The sequence below is a fragment of the Spea bombifrons genome, chromosome 4 (assembly GCF_027358695.1).
Source record: "Spea bombifrons isolate aSpeBom1 chromosome 4, aSpeBom1.2.pri, whole genome shotgun sequence".
NCBI classification, from domain to species: domain Eukaryota; kingdom Metazoa; phylum Chordata; class Amphibia; order Anura; family Pelobatidae; genus Spea; species Spea bombifrons.
Window position 1 is genome coordinate 110,237,026 of NC_071090.1, and position 22,709 is coordinate 110,259,734.

At 38.6% G+C, this 22,709-nt stretch overlaps 1 protein-coding gene across 1 annotated transcript; it reads left to right on the forward strand.

The window, feature by feature from the left end:
• The first annotated feature begins 4,564 nt into the window (after nt 1–4,564).
• LOC128491710 (olfactory receptor 11L1-like) lies at nt 4,565–5,500 on the forward strand. The gene has a single exon (XM_053464022.1). The coding sequence runs from the start codon at nt 4,565–4,567 to the stop codon at nt 5,498–5,500; it is 936 nt and encodes a 311-aa protein (XP_053319997.1).
• The last annotated feature ends 17,209 nt before the right edge of the window (nt 5,501–22,709 follow it).

Below are 22,709 nucleotides of genomic sequence, written 5' to 3' on the forward strand. Positions count from 1 at the left end.
CCTAAAAGACTTGCTAAAACTATCAAAAAGGAAAGGGTAAAAGAAAATTGGAATATGTCGAGACAGAGGAAAGAAAAAAAAGAAGAAAATAAGAAGAAACCGGTAACAACATATTACATCTAGCCTTATACAAAGTGCATGTAGAACATAGGATGATAACAATAGAGCCACAGTGCTGTAGTCATACTTACTCTGTAAAAAAAAAAAGAGCTTAAATATTACCTTTCCTCATACTAATCTTGCAAATTCCATAAAATAAAAACATAGTAAAACAGCACAAGAACATGGAAACAATATCCCAACTGACCCTCATCCAACCGTGGTTTTTCACCCAAGTCCAAGTAAGGACAGTAACCCAGTTTAGTCAGGTTGAAGAAGTTACTCAATGTGTAGCCCCACGAGGGATATAAAGAAGTTTTAGGAATGATAAATGGAAAATACACCTTAAGAAAATATTTTGACTCGCTTAAGGATTTAGGAAAAAGCCCAGAAAACGAGTGTTTTTATCTTTCCTGCTATACGAACTAGACTTGTGCGTTTAACCCCTTAATGACAAAGCCCGTCCATGTACGGGCTCAAAATGCATTGTTAGGGACCACCCATTGTCCTTAAGGGGTTAAACTCGTAAGAATTTTAATTTTAACTAAATGTGTCTTACGAACGTCGAAAACAAAGAAATATCCCAATGAAACAAACGATAACGAAGCAGAGCGCTGGATTTTTGTTTGCGATTCGTCTTTTTGGGTTTTTTTCACTCACCCACTCTTGTTCATGCTCTCTCAAACACTTTCTCACACTTTCTCATGCTCTCTCTCATTGTCTCCCTACCTTCTTTGTCGACCACTTCTCCTCTAGTTCCCTCTTCTTGTTCTTCTGTCTTCTTTCTTCTATCTTCTTTTGTTGGCTGCTTCACTCTCTATCCACTCCGTTAAGTAGGCCGCCCGGAGCAAAAAGCAGAGACGTGGACAAAGAAAGAATACAGGGGGTGTATGTGTGCACGTGGGATGTATGTCTGTCTAGGTATGTGTGTGTGTGTGGGTGTGTTAGTGTGTGTGTATGTTAACGTGTGTGTGTGTGGGTATATTAGTGTGTGTGTTGGTATTTTAGCATGTGAATATGTGTCTTTGTATATGTTAGTGTGCATGTCTGTGTATGATAGTATGTGAATATGTCTGAGTATATCAGTGAAGGTGTATGTAGGTATGTGTGAACTTCTGTCTGGTTATTTTAGGGTGTGTGTATGTGTGTGTCTGGGAATGTTAGTGTGTGTTTTGTCTTGGTATGTTAGCGTGTGGGGGTATTTTAGTGTGCAAACACGTGTCTTTGGCTATGTTAGTGTGTCCGGGTATTTTAGGCTGTGTGTGTGCATTTTACTGCGTATGAACATGTCTTTCTTTGAGTATGTTAGCATATGTGCCTGGGTATGTTAGTGTGTGTGGGTATGTTAGTGAATAGTGTGTTTCTGGGTATGGTAGTGAGTGTATGGGTATTTTGCGAGTGTGTCTGTGAGTACTTTAGTGCTTGAACATGTGTCTTTGGGTATGTTAGTAAATGTGTGGGTAGGTATGTTAGTGTGTGAACATGTGTCTTTTAGCATGTTAGTGTGAGTGGTTGTGTGTTAGTGTTGAATGTCTAGTTGTTTTGGTGTGTTAGCGTGCATGTTTGGATGTGTGCGTGTTAGGGTGTGTGTCTTGATATGTGTGTCTGTATGTGTGTTAGTATAAGTGCCCCTCTCAATGTCCACAACTGTTCAATGATCTCCTGGAGTCCGGCCTCAACTACAAAAATGAGACTAGTTGTCGACTCCTTTTATCGACTCCTTTATCCCTTGTGTCAAGAGGCATACCAATGTACCCCACTAACAAGGCCAAAGAAGGCCAAAAGGTACATTGTTGTTGGTTCTCTTGTGCAAAGGACATTTGTCTCACATTTCAATTCTGGACTCCTCCTGTTGGCAGGGTCAGACTGATATGTTGATAGAGATTTCCTATTTAATGGCACAAGTGAACCAAAACGTCAGATGCTTCTGAGCAGGGACACACCATACACCAGGCTATCATTAAGTGGCCAAGTCTGTTCCTGGTTTACCTGTTTTAAAGTTTTTGGTATATAACTTCAATTTTTGTAGATCTCTTGGTGTCAACTCCAAGAGAAAAGTTGAGCCCAGAAGTTGACCCCCTTCATCATTTGTGCCTAGAAGGATCCCACTGATGAGGCCAAAATCTTGACTTTCTTTGTGCAGGACAATTTGTCTCGCGTTTGGTTTCTGAAGACAAATCGAGGGAGGCTGTAATGCAAAGCAAGTCTTTGTTCCAATAAAAGTGCCTACAAGTTATTAGTTAACTGAATGCCAAACATAGCCAAGTATTCACCTGACAAGATAGTGCATGAAGGAATCTCTAAACAGGTTATGGTCATGCAATCAGAAATGCTCTTTCTTAGCAAGTGTTGCTGCTCTGATATGCGTTAGAGGAAGATTCTATCCACTAAAGGGGTAATATTCTGGAGTCTTGAATATATTGGGGTGATATCAGGGCGTTGAAAAGCTACTGATACATGCACAGTCAACGTCATACACTTGGATCCATGACCCTGCTTACACCGTTACGACAGGCTTCTAGCTGGAGGATCCTGACACTATCTCTGAGCTTTGTCTTTTCCTCACAAGCAATGAGTCATGGTCATGGAGCTTTTACTCTTACTGACTTCAACAAGTGATTACAAAAGTATCTTCTAACCTCTCACAAGTCATGCCGCCAGGAACCAAGTGGGACCTACTTGGGCCCCTACAACACCCAGTAAAACAGGCATTGTGTTCATGCTGCGTAGTGCCGGTAAATATATAAACAACAAGTAAGGGATGCTCTATGAACGCTCTTTTCTGCCTCTTGTAAATCTGCCCCCCGCTATCTGGTCTTTCCCATATCCTTGTTCTGTTTTTGTTTGTTTTTCAGAACCTTTCCACGCATTTACTCTGACCATTCTTTTCTCTCATTCTCACAAAAGTTTTTTTGTTTTTTTATTTTATCATTTTAGGTTAAATTGAGCTCACATTAAATTATCTTTTTCCAAAATACCCTGTGGTTTGATAGAAAACCCTGAAGATTTAATTTGAAAAACGCAATTATAATGTTAAGACGCACTGGGGCTTTACTCCCAGGAATTCTCTGTGTGATACTCGTCCCTTAGTGTTTTTGTACAGATATGATGTCATGCTTCTCTGCACGGTATAAAGGCCTCTGAAGCAGTTATTGTCTGTTTATTGCTCTGAAATCCTGCTACAGAAACAGCGCGGGGTCTCAGAAAATAATATCCCCAACTAATATCTTTATTTATGAAGTCGCTTATTTCTTCCTCTTATACGGCGATATATCAGGAAACACCAGACTGGTAAGATTACCGTTTTTTTATCTTTTAAATGCGACGATAAAAAGTTAATAGACAAACAAATAACTCTCTATTTTTAATATTCTTCACACATTTACTGTGTATTGTTGGGTTTTCTTTGTACCCTAAAAATTGGATTTTTGAAAAAAATTTTGTAAATAAATCTTCTTGTAATTGCAAAGCTCCTTAACCCTTTAAATTCCATTCACCCCTTTCTATCTCATTTTATAAATTAAAACTACAGAGAAAACTTCTACATATCTCTATCCAGATAGTCGACCTGCATATTTTATTAATAAATTAATCACATGACTCCCTTAATTCAACATATTAAAGAGAATGAATATCTAAAAAGGGCTCCCCTGAAACTTTATGGCGCAAGCAGGGGTCGGCCTCTATACCATGTATAGGATAGAAAGTTAATATAGGAGGCATTGTGGCCATTAATACCCCTCCCCATCCACTCCTGCATGACAACTGGCATTAAGGGGTTAAAAAATAAACTGTGTGCAGAATGATGCATTGTATTATAGAGACCGAACATGCGATGTTGAACATCCAATTTTTCTGGTTACAAAAACAATATTTACACATTCTTGTGCAACTATGACTTTCTTTTCTATTTGTATAGATATTTTACATTTAAGTTAAATTATGTTAGTTTGATTATACAAATAAATCAAATTTTTAGTGACCTGTTCATTATAGACTTATAATGTTATTGGACTTAATATCGGTTGACTAATAACTTCCCCCTCTGTTTTTTTTTTTTCTCGTTTTGACGAATGTATGTTTTTTTGCAGGATCTTTATAATTTATGGATATGTCTCATGTCTCTAAGTGAAGAATTTGGTTCACTATTTAAAAAAAAAAAATTAAAACTTGAAGGAACAAAGCCAACGACATAACCCGAGGACAGCCTATTTGGGAAATGTTTTTATTAAGGCTTTTTTTCCGATGATGAAATACTAAAATGCTTGTAAACATCATATTTGTGTAAAACCAGCCAATAAGCTACTGACCTCCTCTTGCAATTTTAATTTTTGTGGACAGATTTGTAGAAGGAAAAGGTGCTGCATAGATACCAGGAACAAAAGCCTCGGCTTTAGAGACAAGTATTATTATTTTTGTAAAATCTATCAGATCTAGTATCTCATTTCCTCTTTTATTTGTAAATATGTCTGAAGTCAATGCGACTAAAGTGGTGGGGTTTCTGCTGTTGGGTTTCCAGAACCCTAGGAGTTTGAACTCTGTTCTATTTGTTGTGTTCCTTGTGATCTACATCTTGACGTTAGTCGGGAACCTGATGATTATTATATTGGTGGCCAAGTTTCAGGGTCTTCAATCGCCCATGTATTTCTTCCTCACTCAGTTATCATTGTGTGATATCCTTATAACCACAAATATATCCCCCAACATGCTCCATGTTATAATTAATGGAGGAAGCACTATATTCTTTATTGGTTGCATCACTCAGTTTTGCTTTTTTGCTATTTCAGAAGCAACAGAATGTTTCCTTCTCTCAGCAATGTCCTACGACCGGTATTTGGCCATTTGTCGCCCGCTGCATTACACGTCTATCATGAGTTTTAATCTCTATTTCCAACTCATTCTTTCTTCCTGGCTTTTAGCATGTATAGTAGCTTTTATTCTTGCAGCTCATGTTTCTGCTTTACAGTTCTGTGGTCATGTTATTGACCATTATTTCTGTGATCTTGGTCCCCTACTAGAGCTGTCATGTACAAAGCATCCTCTTATTGAACTTATAGATTTTGTCCTAACCATACCTTGCGTAGCCGTCCCTTTCTTCTTTATTATTTTTACATATGTTTCCATTTTTATCACTATCCTTGGAATTTCCTCCAGCCTTGGGAGGCAGAAAGCCTTCTCCACCTGCAGCTCTCACTTGACTGTAGTGTGCGCCTACTATGGGACTGTAATTATCGTCTATATGGCTCCATCCCAAGGGCTATCATTTAATATAAATAAAGTGTTATCTCTTCTATATACAGTACTATGCCCATTTTTTAACCCAATTATATATAGCCTAAGGAATCGGGATATCAGAATACATTTAAACAAATTTATTCTGAGGAGTTTAGGAAGGATTTAGAAAAAAAGTGTGTTTTCCCCCACCTATTTCTTCCTGCTTTAAGAACCTAAAACCTTATTTGGTCACTTGGTCTTTTTATTGGTCTTTAATAGACTTAGGTTATTTATCTAAGCCTCTGACCCTCTAGTTGTCAGTCTTCTCCTTTAAAATATGTAGTGTCAGAACAAGGATACCAATCGTTAGGGGAGGCATATTTCACTGCCCCCCCTTCCAGCTGCACAGGACACTGCATAGACCTCTGGGTATCCCCTACTTCTCTTATATGTGGAGGCGAGCAAGAAAGTTGAAAAACAGCTAGTTAAATATATATGGGGCCTAGATTTTTTTTATTTACGCTTCTTTTTTACATGCAATTTGTCTGGTTACTGGGATGTCATACTCCTGTGCTCTGTATAAATAGCATAGTGATGAGGGACCAATAAAGCAGAGGTCTGAAATGACAGACCTTGTACTCCCACAACTGGATGGAAGATTAGAAACGTAAGAGGTGGTGTATGTATATATGTATATGTGTGTGTTTGCAGGCTGGTGTGTGTAAGGGCAGAATGTGTGTGTGTATGGGCAGTTGTGTGTATGGGCCGGTGTGTGTAAGAGCAGTGTAGGTATTTCTATGTTTGTAAGCTGGTGTGTGTATATGTATATATGTGTGTGTAAAGGCAGTGTATGGGTATATGTGTGTTAATGGACAGACGTGTCTAAGGGCAGTGTATGTATATATGTGTTTATGGCAGGTGTTTGTAAAGGTGGTGTGTGTATACCCCTTGTATGTGTATATGTGTGTGTATGTAAAAGCAGTGTGTGAGGGCAGTCGTATGTAATGGCAGTATATGTGTGTGTTTATGGGCAGGTGTTTGTGAGGGCATTGTCAATAAATTAACCTTTGTAAAAAAAATAGCTGGGGGCGCAATATTCCATTCTTACCTCGGGCACGAAAGGAACCAGCTACAGCTCTACTCACAATAACCAGGCAGCGCGAGAGCCTGGCGCTCTGACTCTGCACTTATTTTTAAACTATAAAAAAACGCTTTTAATAGTTTTCTTTCTCAGGTCTGAAGCAATACCCGAGGAACACAGGAAACTTTTGAAAACTTTTAAGTATGTTAATCCAATAAAAAGGTATAATTGCATATAAGATTACATGATATCCTTAGGGTAGCAGACTAGTCCAGAGAATAAACTTTTCATTACTCATGTCTATAATTCTGTGATTCCATAGTTGTTTTTTTCCCTGATTATCATTGTTAACCCTGTGTAAGAAATCATTGTTATACTTTTATTCTGTTCAACACACTTTAGGCTTGAATGCAACTTGAGTGCTAGGAACATATGTTCTTAACCACGTAATGTAGCTATTAGAGGGTCTTCTGTGGAATGCCAGTGTATCCTATGACTGCACCAATAGGATTCCTTAAATTCATATATTGCCTATATATAATAAGAACTTATTCCCTAACTGAAGGGAAAGGGTATAAATACTCAGGGCTCCAAGGGCAAGGTCTCTTTCTTTCTCCTCCCTTTCACCTTCATCTCACCAAGAATACTGAGCCTACAGTACCTACGACCACCATCTGTTCCATCAACCAGTACTGTATGTATATTACTTTGTTACTAAATAAATCTACTTAAGAAGACTTGGAAGCTGTGGTCTTGATTGCTGTTTGGTCACTGGAAAAGTTTAGATATTTAAGACAAAGAATTTCTAACACCCTCTATTGGTTTTGTTTATCATTTTCTTCTAGATTTATCATCATCGTATTGATCTCGATTAATGTTTTAAACTATTATATTTCATATTTCGATACAGTTGTGTGTTATGTTTAGGAATGTTAACTTCCATGTCTACCGTTATTTTTTAAACATCATTATTCTACATTATAATTCACTATTTGAAGTTACACTATTTGCATTTATTTTTTGATATGGATCCCATTTTTAGAATTCTTTGGCAAATTTTGTTTCAGAAATGTGTTTATCACTTTTAATCGCACTTCAATGTGATGGACGGTTTCCCACTATGCCTAAATACATTACATGATGGGACAAATAATGAATACAATAATGAAAATAGTGTTTTCAATTATTTAGACTTTTTTCCTTCCTTCTTAGTGATTATAGGTGTCATGAACCTTAACAGCACACTTTTACCCTGAACTTGACCATTCATAGTATTTAATATCCTATTAAATAATATATTATTTAATAATATTCCAGTATTGTCAGCCCCTAATGCTGTTGATATGCTTAAAATATATCATCTCCTGGCTAAACAAACACCTCTCCCTTAATTAGAGGATTGGGGGAGATAGTGTGCGTGAGGTTTTTACCCTGCCTGCCTGAACCCAGTCTATTTTATACATTGACATGTCTACCTGCAGCCACTAGTGGTCACCCTTCCCTCTCAGGAGCACCAGTTTATTTATTTGGGACAGCTGAGCCACGTTACCTGGCCCTGGTCTCCTGCTAGCACTGTTCGGATTTGGTTTGCCCGGCCTGCCTCTGACTTCATTCCTTGGTTCCTGATTTGGCTCTTTTACTGCCCGTGTTGACCTGGCTTGTGTTAACTCTCCTTCTGGATTCTGATTAGGCATTTGATATCGTCCTTCCGGTTCTGACCCAGCCTGCCTGACTACGTGTGCCTTGCCGTATATCCAGTGCCCTGCCGTGTGTCCAGTGACATGTCTGAGGACTTACAGCCATGTGCCCTACTTGGTTGTGTCTACAGCCTGTACTTACCTGTCTTGCCAGCTTCTTCAATACAGGCCATCTCTTATTTGATTCAGCCTCCTGTGTATTTCATTTTGCCTGTCTGTGCCTTCCTCCTGGTAATGATGCATCATGGGGTACAAACTGACCCTTTGATATCCCTTGCAACTGGGATCCTACCTGATCTGCTTACCTGAGCCCTGACAGTGTGCCTGGAAGCTTCACCATTTTGCCCGCAGATAACCTCCCGTGAACATCTGCAAAAAGATTGGAGGATCAGGGGAGAGGGTGTGCCCGGAAGCTCCACCATTTAGCCCGAACCAGGGGCTCATGTCCACCAAGATGAAGATGAGAAAAAAAATAGAAAGACAAGAAGATGAAGAGGGTGCTAGAAAAGAAGCAGAATTGTGACACATGGAAGCGGTCGAAGCAAAAGGTAGGAAGATGGATGGGAGAGCGAAGGAAAGTGTGACAGAGTGAGTGATAGTGTAAGAGATTGAGTGAGTGAATGTTGGCATCAGATAACTAATTTTGTTTCTGAATTTAAAATGCCCCTGAGTATTGTCTGAAACGAATGGGCAGGAAAAGGAATTCATTGTTCGAAAATGAATGGGCTAAAAAGAACCAAACATTTTGTCCAAATCGATTTTTTGCACATGTATAAAATTATTTATATAAAATTTTGTATATATTATTATGTCTCATATATTCTGCTATAATTGTTGTATAGATTACATTTATTGGCCTCATATGCAGTAGAGCAAGAGTTAAGCCATACCAGGCTGTGTATTCCCATTATAGCTATACCCAGATGCCTTTCCTGATATTCCCTGGGCTTTCCTGACTTCATCAGAAATGATGTCACGTGTTCTGCACACTATAAAGACCTCTAAAGCATTTACTGACCGTTTGCTTGCTTCGATTTCTCACACGTGTTACTTGTCGGTAGGTTTATCAAGTTTCTGTTATCTTATGATAAAACGGTTGTGTTTTGGTTGCTCAGCTTGGAGTCTGTCTACCAGTAAGTATTGTTTTTTTTCCATTTTTAAGCTATCTATTTTTATATTTTTTTCCATTAAATACTAATGTAAATTAAATTATTATATCCAATTTAATGAAGCTCGGCCCCAGGAATGTTAATTGCAGACGTTTTAAATCTGCAGGACTGAGCAACTAAAATTCAAAGGTGTCTAGATAACTTTTTGTTATGCCACACATAATTATAATATATTTTTTTTTTTTTCATGAAAGATGAAAATGCCATTTCGTTTTAGAAAGTCCCAGCCTTGTTCTAGGGTAACTTAGGATAAAACTGGTTATGTCAATTAGGTATTTAAGTTTCTATAAATTTGAATTGCTGGGTTAATATTTTTCACAATTTCTATTTATTTATTCTTTCAAATAGAGTGATTTAGGAGTTATTTAGCAGTTAAAATCAGGGTACATTTGAATTGTTTTATCTTTAATATAAAATAATAATATGAATAATGATAATAATTTAGTTTGCCAAATGTAACTTTTAATTGGTAGGGTATTATTTTTTAATAGTTTTGATTTGTTGATTCCTTCTTTCGGTTATGTTATTGAGCTGTTAAAAATAAGGAAAAAGCGAAAGATCTGTATTATAAATATTACCACTTATAATATAATTTATTCTTGTTCTCCTTGTATTTGATTATTATTTACAATACATATTTCTTATTGTTTCTTTATTTTTAATAGCTTAATAGTACTCTATTTTAACCCCTTAAGGACAATAGGCAATATGGCTCTTTTAACGTTTTTCAGTGTTACTGTTTAGCTGTGATTTTCTTCTTTCTCGTTTCGTGCTCCCACACATATTATATATTGTTTTTTCCAGGACAAACAGGGCTTTCTTTAGATACCATTCATTTTATCATATCATCTAATTTACTATAAAAAAAATGATAAAATATGGGGATTTTTTGTTAAAAAATTACTTTTTCTCACTTTTTAAACAGAAAACTTTTACTTATCTGCAAAAACGAATGAAAAAACCTGCTAAATAGATTCTACTATTTGTCCTGAGTTTAGAAATACCCAATGTTTTTATGTTTTTTTGCTTTTTTCTGCACGTTATGGGGCAATAAGTACAGGTAGCGTCTTGCTATTTCAAAACCATTTTTTTCCAAATCTGGTAATTCTTCCCCCCATGTGCCATTTCAGGTATCTTTGAAGCCGGCCAATGCAATTTACCCCATCAAGTCATATATTTTTAAAAACTAGACACCCCAAGGTATTTGAAATGCTGGTATTTTAACCCTTTCCATGCACTAATTTTACCACCACCCTTAGTGAAACTTTATGGTAGTAAATTTTTTTTGTATTTTTTTCACACGTGTTGTACTTCAGGTATAAATCTATCGCTCCTGGTATATGTCCCTGTCAAACAACACCCCAATATGTGTTCAGTAACATCTCCTGAGCGCAGTGATACCCCACATGCATGGGTTTGTAGGGTTATTTGGGAGGTAAAAGGCCGCCTTTGTGAGGTGTGTATTTTTTTGCCATTTATACATCTGGTCATTCTGCCCCATGTCCCATATTTGGGACATCTTTGAACCCGGCCAATTCAATTTACCCCATAAACTCATATATTTTTTAATACTAGACACCCTATGGGCATTTGTAATGCCAATATTTTTCGATACTGAGGCATGTCAGCAACACAGTTTATGCTTAGGAAGCGATTCCGATCGCTTCCTAAGCAGTTTTAGCCAGGCGCCGCCGCGATCTTTGATGATCGGTGCGGCGGCGGCCATTTTTCTTCCGGGGAGGGCTGCCAAGGGCTGCCCTCCCCGGATCCACGGTCAGCCTCACTTGTGAGGCTTCCGTGGATGCTGCAAAGCCGCCGATCGTGGCGATGCAGCTATTTAACGGCAGCCCGTACATGTACGGGCATTGTCGTTAACACGGTGCACGGCAACCCCGTACATGTACGGGGATTGTCGTTAAGGGGTTAAAAAAAGGAATTGACAAATGCAATTTATGAAAAAGTGGTATTCCACCAATTCAAATTTGTATGTGGCAAAACACATTATGATTACCCTATTTTAAAAAAAAATTGAGAAATATAAATGATGAAAAAATAATAAAATCCACCAATTCAAATTTCAATGATGTCATAATAATGATTATTATTATTATTATTATTATTGTTGTTACTATTGTTACTATTACTATTATTGGATCATACGATGTACAAAGTGTGTCTGAACCTTCTATTTTGTAGCAAATTATTCTGGTTCCGATGTATTCAGACACACTCAGACAAAGAGCACTGCAACTATCAGAAAAGTCAGGGATATCCTGTATAAATAACAACTAAAACATTATTAAATGAACAAAAAATATAATAAAAAGATAGAAATATATTGCATATATCTGACTACACCACAGGCAAACACACAGAAGAAGGTTCTAGAGTGATAGAGTGATTAGACGTTAGCCAGCTTATCTCTATGTTTAGTCTTTTCTTTTTTGGTCTCTATCCTAATATGTATAGATTACACGGTTATAATTATTCTTTAACCCCTTAATGATAAAGCCGGTACATGATGTACCGGCTCAAAATGCATTATTTTGGCTAGTACACTTCATTTGACAAGCAGAATGGTGCCCGATCTTTTCGGCTTTTAATATCTGTTTTTTTAATTTTTCAGAAAATACTTCGCTCTGAAAAATGCTTGAAACAAATCAGTCAAAAGTGCTGGTGATTCTGCTGTTGGGTTTTCAAACTTCGCAGACTTTGAATTCTGTTCTGTTTGTTCTGTTCCTTGTGATCTACATCTTGACGTTAGTCGGGAACCTGCTGATTATTATATTGGTGGCCAAGTTTCCGAGTCTGAAAACTCCCATGTATTTCTTCCTCACTCAGTTATCAACGTGTGATATCCTCCTAATCACGAACATAGTCCCTAATATGCTCCATGTTATAATCAATGGAGGAAGCACAATATCATTAATTGGCTGCATCACTCAGTTTTACGTTTATTGTATCTCGGAAGCCACAGAGTTTTTCCTTCTCGCGGTGATGTCCTACGACCGGTATTTGGCCATCTGTCGCCCGCTGCATTACACGTCCATCATGGGTTTTAGACTCTGTTTCCAATTCATTATTTTTTCTTGGCTTTTCGGATTTATATTAACATTTATGGTTGCCCCCCTGGTTTCTTCTTTGCAGTTCTGTGGTCACATCATTGACCATTATTTCTGCGATTTTGCTCCCCTTCTACAATTGTCTTGTACCCAGCATACTGTTGCTGAACTTGTAGAATTTGCCATGGCCATACCCACTGTGTTTGTTCCTTTTTCCTTTATTATTTTTACATACGTTTCCATCTTTATCTCCATTCTTGGAATCTCCTCCAGCATCGGGAGACAGAAAGCCTTCTCCACCTGCAGCTCGCATTTGACCGTAGTTTGTACCTACCATGTGGCGGCAACAATGGTTTACTTAGCGCCTTCTAAACTGCAATCTTTTAATATGAAGAAGGTTGCATCGCTTCTATTTACAGTGCTTTGCCCATTTGCAAACCCATTTATTTATAGTCTTAGGAATCAGGATATCAAACAATATTTAAAAAAAAATAGCCATAAACTCAAGATTTAGTTAATCTGCCTATGTCTGCCTGTCTGTCTCTCTCTCTCTCTCTCAACCCATCTCTTTTCATAGTTTAAAATTCTATACGCTGATATAAAGATGGATTTGGAAGAAAGGGAGGCGTGAAAGACCGAGACGGGTTTATTCATCAGAAAGAAGAGCCATCTATCGAAAAGCCAGCGTTTTTGGCCGCCCAGAAAAATGATAACCTGACAAAAGGCTTCATTGGTTCAGAATATAAAAAAAATATATTTCAATGCATGATGCTCTGTAATTAATGCTGTTATGTTAATGCTACAACTGAAGTCAACAGATGAAGTCCAAGTCACTGGATTTAAGAGACCCCGTGTCTGAAGCTTTCGAAAACCAATCCAAAAACAATTACATTTTTTTAAAAAAACACGTCGGCCTGATCTTCTTCGCTATTAGTTGTATATATATATGTTTACTAATAAGGGCATAGAACTATTTTATGTATTATGATTGGTTTAGGATAGGGCGTTATTTCTGGTCTAATTATATAAATATATCCATAATGCGTCATAATAAACAGGAATCTTATTTTACAAACACTCTTGTCTGTGTGTCTGATTTCTCACTGGTCGATCGGGATACAATTTGGAACCCCAAGGTAGAGAAGTACTCGGAAGTTCTCCGACAATGCATACAGTACTTCATGCATATAAACATACAGCTTAAACCCGAGGCTAATAATGTATGCAATACCAGGGTTTTAAAAACTGAATACAAAGTTCTCATCCAGAATGTCTCTCGTTGAAGTGGTTTTCTTCCACGGTCATTTTTCCCTAACTTGAACTCAATATGATGGCGCGTCTGGTGACGTCTTCTTCTTCTTGATCCTTCCACAGCCCAGGTTCTCTTAGTTCTATCCAAACTCTGTTGGAGCTTTCCAAAATGAAAGTATCCATTAATTTGTTTGACCTACGTATTTTATTTGACTGAGTCCGTGTGTGTGAGTGAGCCTTAGAAAGAGCAGAATAGAGCTTATGAAACCAACATTTCCACATCCTTGTGTTGTATGCAGTGGTATGACCCCTTAAAGCAGCAATCTCAAAATAAGGACTGACATCTTGACATCATTGTTAGTGGCAAAGTGGGTAGACAAGCGCCATGGCCTAGGGCCACCCATTAATGTAGGCATAGTGGACTGTATTCAGATGATAGCATGATCAGAAATAACAATGTTTTCAGTCATGGCCTTAAGAATATGGGTCAGTATGTAATCTATTTTGGATGTAGAGTAGGAAAGGAGAGTGGGATCTAGAGAGTTGTGTGAAAGTCCCTAGCTGTGGGATGGAGAATTCTCCAAGGGGAAATCCAGGCTCTCTTCCTAGCCTCCCTGAGTTCTGTTATTTATGAGAAAATGATTGTCCACTGCCGTGATGAAGCAATGCAATGCCTTCCAAATACTTAAAACCACAACTAGAATTCGTAACGAGTTTAAGCATAACAAAAGAAAACAAAACCATAGCCTCCACATAATTCAGTGAGAATTGTTGCCAAATACAATTATATGTTTAAAAGTTGCATGCAGGTAAATCCTGAACATGTGAATTCGCCTTCTGAACGGTTTCAAAAAGTACTACGTAGCAAATTGTATCATTTTGTCAAGAAGCATTCTAGTATTTGGAAAATTAAGATTATGTTAGAGATGTACATGAAATCTAACCAAAAATGTAGTGAGAGATAACGGGAAAGGGGAGACTTAATGAGTAAGAGGAGAGATAGGGAGAAGGGGAGAGATAAAGAGAAAGAAGAGAGATATAAAGAGGAGAAGAGATATAGAAAGAAGAGGGACCAAGAGGAGGAGATATAGATATAGGAGAGGAAATAAAATGAGAAGTCAATGAGACATAATGAGATGGGGGAGATAATGTGGAAAAGGAGAGATAAAGTGAAATAGGAGCGGAGATAAAGAAAAATGGAAGAGATGAGAGAATGAAGAAAGGAGAATTAACGAGAAAGGAGGGATCAAAGAAAAGAGGGAGGTATAAAAGAAAAAGGGGGAAATAAAGAAGGGGAGAAGAGGAAGAGAAAGAAAAGGGGCTAGAGAAAAAGGAAAAAAGCAAAAAAAAAGGGGGAGATAAAAAGAACAAAGAGGGATAAAAAGAAATCAGTGTGATAAAGAGAAGAGAGAGAAAAGAGATACAGAGAAAGAGAAGAAGGGATAATGAGAAGCGTGATCAAAAGATTGAGAAGAGATAGAGAGAAAAGGGAGTGTTAAAGAGAAAGGGGAGACATAAGAAAAAAAGGAAGAGAAAGGAGGAGAGAAAAAAGACTGAAATTATAAAAAAGATAAATTGAAAAAAGAATGAGAAAAGGGGGAGAATCATAAAAAGGGGGAGATAAAGATAAAGAAGAGACATAAAAAGCAGAGATTAACAGAAAAGGGAAAGACATGGAAAAGAGTGAGGTAAAGAGAATGGGGAAAAATAAAGAGGAGAGAGAAAGAGCGGTAGAGAGTAGATAAATAGACATATAGAAATAGAAAGAAAGAAAGGGGAGAGATAGAAAGGAGAGATAAATAGAAAAGAAGAGAACGGATAAATGAAAATGAAGAGCTGCGGTAAAGAGAAAGTTTTAATCTCTTCTGTCTTCCGTCTGCTAACTTCAATCTTCTATTTTTTTTCAGCATCTCCTCAGACATAACCCAGCAGGAACTCCCTTTCAGTAAAATCCTCTCCTTGATCCTTTGCTTGTGATTTTCATCATTTTGATGAGGCAAAGGTTTCATCTTTAAAAACCAGCCACACTGTCCGTGTTTTTGCTTTGCGCCACTTTAAAATGTCAATAAAGTTAATTTGACCCAAGTGAGTTTGTGCTGAGAATAGAACTGTTATATATGCCAAACAAAGATGGACTTCATCCAAAGTCACAATCAGTGCTCAAGTCAACTCCACATTATTACACATTTGGGTCTCATCACTAAACTGTGAGTGTTTGTGAATTGGATACAGAGCGGCAAACTCACATAAGTTGGACAAAAGTGGAAACATGGAAATTCATGAATGCCAGGTTTACAAACTCATTAGTACTTTAGTGAAATAACTCTCAAGTCAACAAAGACTTGCATGCAGGAGAGTGAAATGCTTGTGAGTTGGGTATTTTAATTAACTTTGATGGGTACATGGAGAATGATTGACTCAAGCCCTGTCTCTGCATTAAATCCCGTTTCATTCCCAGAGGGCATTTTAAACCCCCCCCCCCCCCCCAAGGATTCGAAACGAGAAAACCTTCTGGAAAAAAAAAACAATATTACTGTCAGGATTCCACCCTGTTAGCCCGGACTCTGTATTTGTGTATAGGTGTTATATCCGCTGTAGCCTCTAGAGGCCATCTGCCAGAATGCTATTGACCTGACCAGCTGCATTTGCTCACTTGGGTGTAACCCTTCCTCTTAAATGCCTGCTTACTCCTCCATTCAGGGCCTTTGCATTGTGGTGTATCTGCCAGACCCTGCTCTCCTGCTAGCAGCGGTTTTTTTTGGATTAACCCATTGTGGCATGGCTTGCTTCTGACTTCATTCCTTGGTTCCTGATTTAACTCTTCCACTGCCCGTGTGGCTTGTTCTGATTCTCCTCCTGGATTTCGATTTGGCTTTGATATCCTTCTGGTTCTGACCTAGCCTGCCTGACTACGTCTGCTCTGCCTGAGGGCTACCTGCCGTGTGTCCAGCCGTGTGCCCTGTCTGAGTGCTTCTAGCTGTGTGCCCTGTCTGAGGGCTTCCAGCCGTGTGTCCTGTCTGTGGGCTTCCAGTTGTGTGTCCAGCCATGTGCCCTGTCTGAGGGCTTCCAGCCATGTGCCCTGTCTGAGGGCTTCCAGCCATGTGCCCTGTCTGAGGGCTTCCAGCCATGTGCCCTGTCTGTGGGCTTCCAGTCGTGTGTCCAGCCATGTGCCCTGTCTGAGGGCTTCCACCCACGTGCCCTGTCTGAGGGCTTCTAGCCATTTGTCCAGCCGTGTGCCCTGTCTGAGGGCTTTCAGCCACGTGCCCTGTCTGAGGGCTTCTAGCCATTTGTCCAGCCGTGTGCCCTGTCTGAGGGCTTCCAGCCATGTGCCCTGTGGACTTTCTCCGTGTGACAGAGAGCGAGCCCCGACAGCCCAGCTACAGTGTATTATCTTGTGCCGACTAGGGGCTATCATGCTGAACATCTGGCCATTTGGTCATGTCTGTAACCTGTACCTGCCTGTCTCGCCAGCGTCTCAATACAGACCTTGTCATATTAAGATTCAGCCTTCTTTGTGTTTCATTTTGCCTGTCTGTACCTTCCTTCTGGTAATGATGTATCAAGGGGTACAAACTGAGCCTCTGGTATCCCCTGCAACTGGGCTCCTACCTGACCTGCTTACCCACACCCTGACACAGACACGCTTTCATACATACCACACACAAACACACTAACATACATGGATACCCAGACACTGACCTTTAACATATCCATACACTCAAACATAGCCAGACACTGAGATTAATACACATGCACACAGACACTGACACTAATGTACCCAGACGTTTTCTCCTCGCAGGGAGCCATCTACATTATATTTAAGCTTGGGACTCAGGACCTGGTGACCTATTGTTTTTCACTGAATATTACACTATTGTGTATGTTTATGTGTATTTTTCGTCACATATTATCTCGTGCTACTTCGGTATAATACTCAGTTGCCAAGTTTTATAAGTCATCTTTGATCCCATACATACATCAGCTCATTATCAATATTTCATTATGTCTTTGCACATACCATAATATAATAGTCAAGGGAAATTGAGGGTTAATGCTAAAAAATATGAATATGAATATTCTAAGCATATTTTTCTAAAACCGCTTGAGTATACTTAGCATTCTAGTCTCCTTGGAGTCAATTCTATTGCTGAATGGATACCTCCTGAGGGTTCTTAAAAATAAACTCAAATGCAGATGACTTAAGGGTATGAAAGTAGAAAAGTCAAAGCTTTATTAACCTTTGAACAATCAGTGACTACCAAATGGGAGTTGGAACTTAGATCCATCCCGCAAAATTCACCTCACAACCCCAGGAAGTTACAAACATCTCCCTGTCTATCTTTAATACTTTGGGGTCTATTCACTAAAGCCAATTTTTACTAGCACAAATTTTTTTTGAATACAAGGAATAAATCCATCCAATAAATTAATATAGTTTTAAAAATCTGTAAAAGGACAAAAAATTTTAAAAAAAATACAAATAAAAAATAAAATAAAAATAAAATGAAATCATCTTTGTCTGATAGTAGTAGATTGAAAAATGGTTGCTCTTGAGCACCAGGGGGCCTTCAGTGTTTGAAAGCTGAAATGCATCCACCAATGACATCAGCAAATAAATGTTAGAATGCTTTGGCCTGTGCTTCCCATAGGTTAACAGTTTTAGGCCCTCATCGTAAGCCTCCCATGACTCAGGGCGTAGGGTTAATTATATTAATTTTGGCTTAATATAGGGTCCTGGAGTTCTGTTTTTATTAACCCCTTAATAACAAAGCCTGTACATGTACGGGCTCAAAATGCATTGTTTTCAATGGGTTTAGGGACCGCCCATTGTCCTTAAGGGGTTAATATATCTAAAGTTATTCAAGGCTGATGGACCCACAGGTAAACTTAGCACTTGGATTTTAGTAGTTGTTAACCTTGCTCCCTTTTGCACCACAGTGTGGGTCTCACTTAGTACTTGTATGTATTTATACTGCATCCCATTCTGTGTTAGAGGAATTATATATGGTATCTAGATATTTTCGCTGTATTTCTGCTATACTTGAAGATATATAATTCCACCCTCAACACCGTTGATGCCGACTTTCACAAAACCATACAAAAGGCACATTCCGCTAGGTTAATTGACTTATCTAATTAAAAAAAATTACAAGATGGTAACAAGGCTAATAAAGTATTAGTGTCCGGTTAGATTCCAAAGATTGCACAATTGGACTTATCTAATGCCTACTGCAACAGATTGCAGTACCCTGAATAGGGTAATGTAGTGTAAAAGAGCCCTGGTCCTTAAATGGTTAAAAAAAAATAAAGAAAAAAAACATCAAAAAAGCAAATGCTCTATAACCCCATCTCCCCCACTCATATGGCCATCATGGCATTTAATTTTGTTTGCAAACATTACATCACTGTTTGGAGCTTGTATATAAATCGTAAATAATTACCATGTAAATAATTAAAACATAGGTATTATTATTATTTTTATTAGACTTGGGCGCCAGCCAACTCTTCAAGGGGGAAAAAAATCTTCGTATTCCACGAATATTCGCCCATTCCTGTGTTCGGCTTCGGGCGAATATCCGTGCACATTCTTCGTGTTCGTTTTTTTTTCTTCCTTTTTTGCTATTTTTTGTAGAAGGGGTTAATACGGGGTTAACGGGATACGCACTACTCAGCATCTTTGGCGTCAGCATTTTAAATATCCGTACGAGCAACTCTATTGTTCACCGGCAGGGGCCTCCTCTGCCATCAACCAATGAAGTGCACCTGTACTTCATTGGTTGATGGCAGACGAGCCCCCTGCTGGCGACCAATAGAGTCGCTAGTACAGACTTTTAAAATCCTGGAGTTAAAGGTCCGTACGAACGACCAATAGAGTCACTTGTACGAACCTTTAACTCTTGGACCGGGGAGACCATGGTCTCCCCAGGCCAAGTTGCACTGTCAGGAGTTAAAGGGCCGTGTGAGTGAGTCTATTGGTCACCTGTAGGGGCCTCCTCTGGCATCAACCAATTGGTTGAGGCCCCTGCAGGCGACCAATAGACTTTTAAAATCCTGGTGCCGCAACTTGGTCTATTGGTCGCCTGCAGGGCTTGCACGCCCCTTTAACTCCTGACGGGGAACTTGGCCTTTCTACCCTCTACAAGAGTTAAAGGTCCTGACCTTCGGATTTCCACTCCTGTTATGTATGCAGCATCGCAGGGGTTAATGGGAGCTGAAATCCGTAGGTTCGCTGTCAGGAGTTAAAGGTCTGTGCGGGCGTAGATAAGGTAGGCTAGATGGGGAAGGGACCAGGAATATTAGTAAATGAAGACGAACATGAAAATTCTTTGTGTTGTGTGTCTTCGTGTACGTTTTGTCGCCGCCATGTTCGTATGTTCAGCATTCGAACAACGAAAAAATACCCTTCGTGTTCGTTTTCATGTTTGCCCGAATACGAATGCACAAGTGTAATTTGTATTATTAATAATAATAATAAAGTATATTCCCTTTTAATGGAATATGTTTGGATATTAATGTTGGGGTGTTTTCTTAAGCCTCAAAAAACTCACTCTAAGGAGCTACTTGCATTTGATGAAACTTTTTGATGATTACTTTGTGAAGCACTTTTCTGTTCTTCTAATTGGAAAAGTTTCTTCACTGTAAGAATCACAAAAGTTTTATGTAATTAGTACCATGGAGTCCCTGGTGTCCGTACACAGGTGTGATGTCATCCTTTTCTGTGACTTTCACAAAAGGTATAAAGATCGATGGAGAACATGAAAGCAAAAAGATTCCATTGTTACGTTGACTATCATGTCCTATCCAGAGTCATATGAGCATGGATCAAAGCGATGGTAAGTTTATCGATGTCTTTTTATACCTGTTGATGAGAATTGGAAACCCATTTAGGTTTTCATTATATAAGAGAGGAGAATATGAAGTGAGATATAACTAGGAATGATTTGAAAGCTTACTAGAGGTCTAACGTGTCTTCTTCTAATGTTCTTGTGGATCTTTTATATTCTAATGTAGGTGATGTAGCCATTTCCGTGTCCACTGTTCAGAGATGGTCAGCGACTAACTTTGTGGGGGACTTTTCAGTTAGTACCCATAGGCACCTAAGGGCTGCCAGAAGCCATGGCATGGTTAGTGGTGCCTGGGTACGGATGCTTTCCGGTCACTGTGATGTCATTATATATTCAGTTATATACACCACTGTCATAATATAGTGCAGTGGACCTCATACCAGCTCTCGAGGCACACTAACATGGCAGGATTTAGTAAATACCGTATTGTATTGCTTTTTGTGTTTCCTACTTTTACTACCACTATTATTATTATTATTGTTGTTATAGAAATAAAATCATTATACCTTTGTGTGTTTAAATAAATGGATGAGCACAATATCTGAGAAAGTGTATATGCGCAAAGCTACTTCGGATATACTAGTTTTAGAACTGGAAAAGTGCTCCTCTTATGCTATACTTTGGCGCTTGAAGTGTTAAAAAGACCACTCTCCGAGACAGTTCTAAAGAATGTATTTGTATATATGTGTCAGTATGCTTATGGTTATGTGCTCTATATGTATATGAGCGTATCCCTGCATATTTTAGAGAGTGTACCCTATTTTAACCCCTTAAGGACAATGGGCAGTCCCTAAACCCATTGAAAACAGTGCATTTTTGAGCCCGCAATAGGTACGGGCTTTGTCATTAAGGGGTTAAGAAGGCAATGATTTAATCCAGTTCTGTAAGTGCAATACCTATACAGGGAAAATAACATAGTAAGTATGACTGACAAAATATATGTGTGTATGTGTATAGGTGTGTATGTGTGTGCATATGTGTGATATAACTGCGAGCCAGAGATGCTGAAGTATTATTTGATCCTAAAGATTGTAAACACTACTTATTTACTATCACACAACCTTTGCGATAAATTATCTAAACATTTGGATTGGGAAGGTGAGTTGCTCACAGTTGATTATGAGATTATATTATCTAAAGTTTATTAAATTGCATGTTCTAAATATTTTTTGGAATAAGTGGGTAATTGTAGGGACTTGTACTAAATGCTACATTCCTTTTTTTGTGTTTTAGGCTATAATTGAAGTCAATACAACAAAAGTAACAACATTCCGAATTTTAGGCTTTCTTGACCTCCAGATTCCCAGCCCCGTGCTGTTTGTTCCGATTCTTTTGATCTACGTCTTTGCCGTGGTCGGGAACCTGCTGATTATCGTGTTGGTAGTAAAGGTTCGAAGCCTGAAATCTCCCATGTATTTCTTCCTCACTCAGTTATCCTTGTCTGATATCCTGCTCACCACAAACACGGTTCCTTATTTGCTCCATCTTATCATTAATGGAGGAAGCACGATATCTGTTACTTGGTGCATCATTCAGTTTTCCTTATATTGTTTTCCAGCAGCTGCCGAGTGTCTTCTTCTCACAGCGATGTCCTATGACAGATATTTGGCCATCTGTCGTCCACTCCATTACTCCTCAATCATGGATCAAAGGTTTCAATCCCAGCTGGTCGTTTGGTCTTGGCTTGTAGCCTTCATGGGAATGGCATTCACTGTTTTTTTTATAAGTAACTTACAGTTCTGTGGCCTCCATGCTATTGACCACTACTTCTGTGACATAGCACCTATTCTGGAGCTGTCTTGCTCAGACCATACCACAGTTGACATTACTTATTTTATCTGCGGTATAATATTTGCTGTCATCCCATTGTCGTTCATAATTTTCACATACATCTCTATTTTCATCACCATCTTTGGAATTTCTTCCAGGGTTGGGAAACAGAAAACCTTTTCCACTTGCGGCTCTCACTTGACAGTAGTGAGTACCTACTATGGGACTCTAATAATAATTTACATGGTTCCCACCAAAGGTCAATCATTTAATTTAAATAAGGTTATATCTCTCCTTTATACCCTGGGAACACCATTTTTTAACCCTATCATATATAGTCTCAGGAATCAAGAGATTAAGGTTGCCTTGGTGAAATCTTTACTTACTGTGTTGTTGAGTGATGGTATCTCGCATGAGATGAGAAGAAGAAAGAAAAGAAAAATATTTCAATAATTACTACTTATATTTTGTAGAAAACCTGGCTTCATGAGCTGTTCCCCCAGGGCAGCTGCACCTAATGT

Bases quoted from the DNA above. Each gene is read 5' to 3' on its own strand.
- LOC128491710 (XM_053464022.1), top strand. From the start codon at position 4,565: ATGTCTGAAGTCAATGCGACTAAAGTGGTGGGGTTTCTGCTGTTGGGT.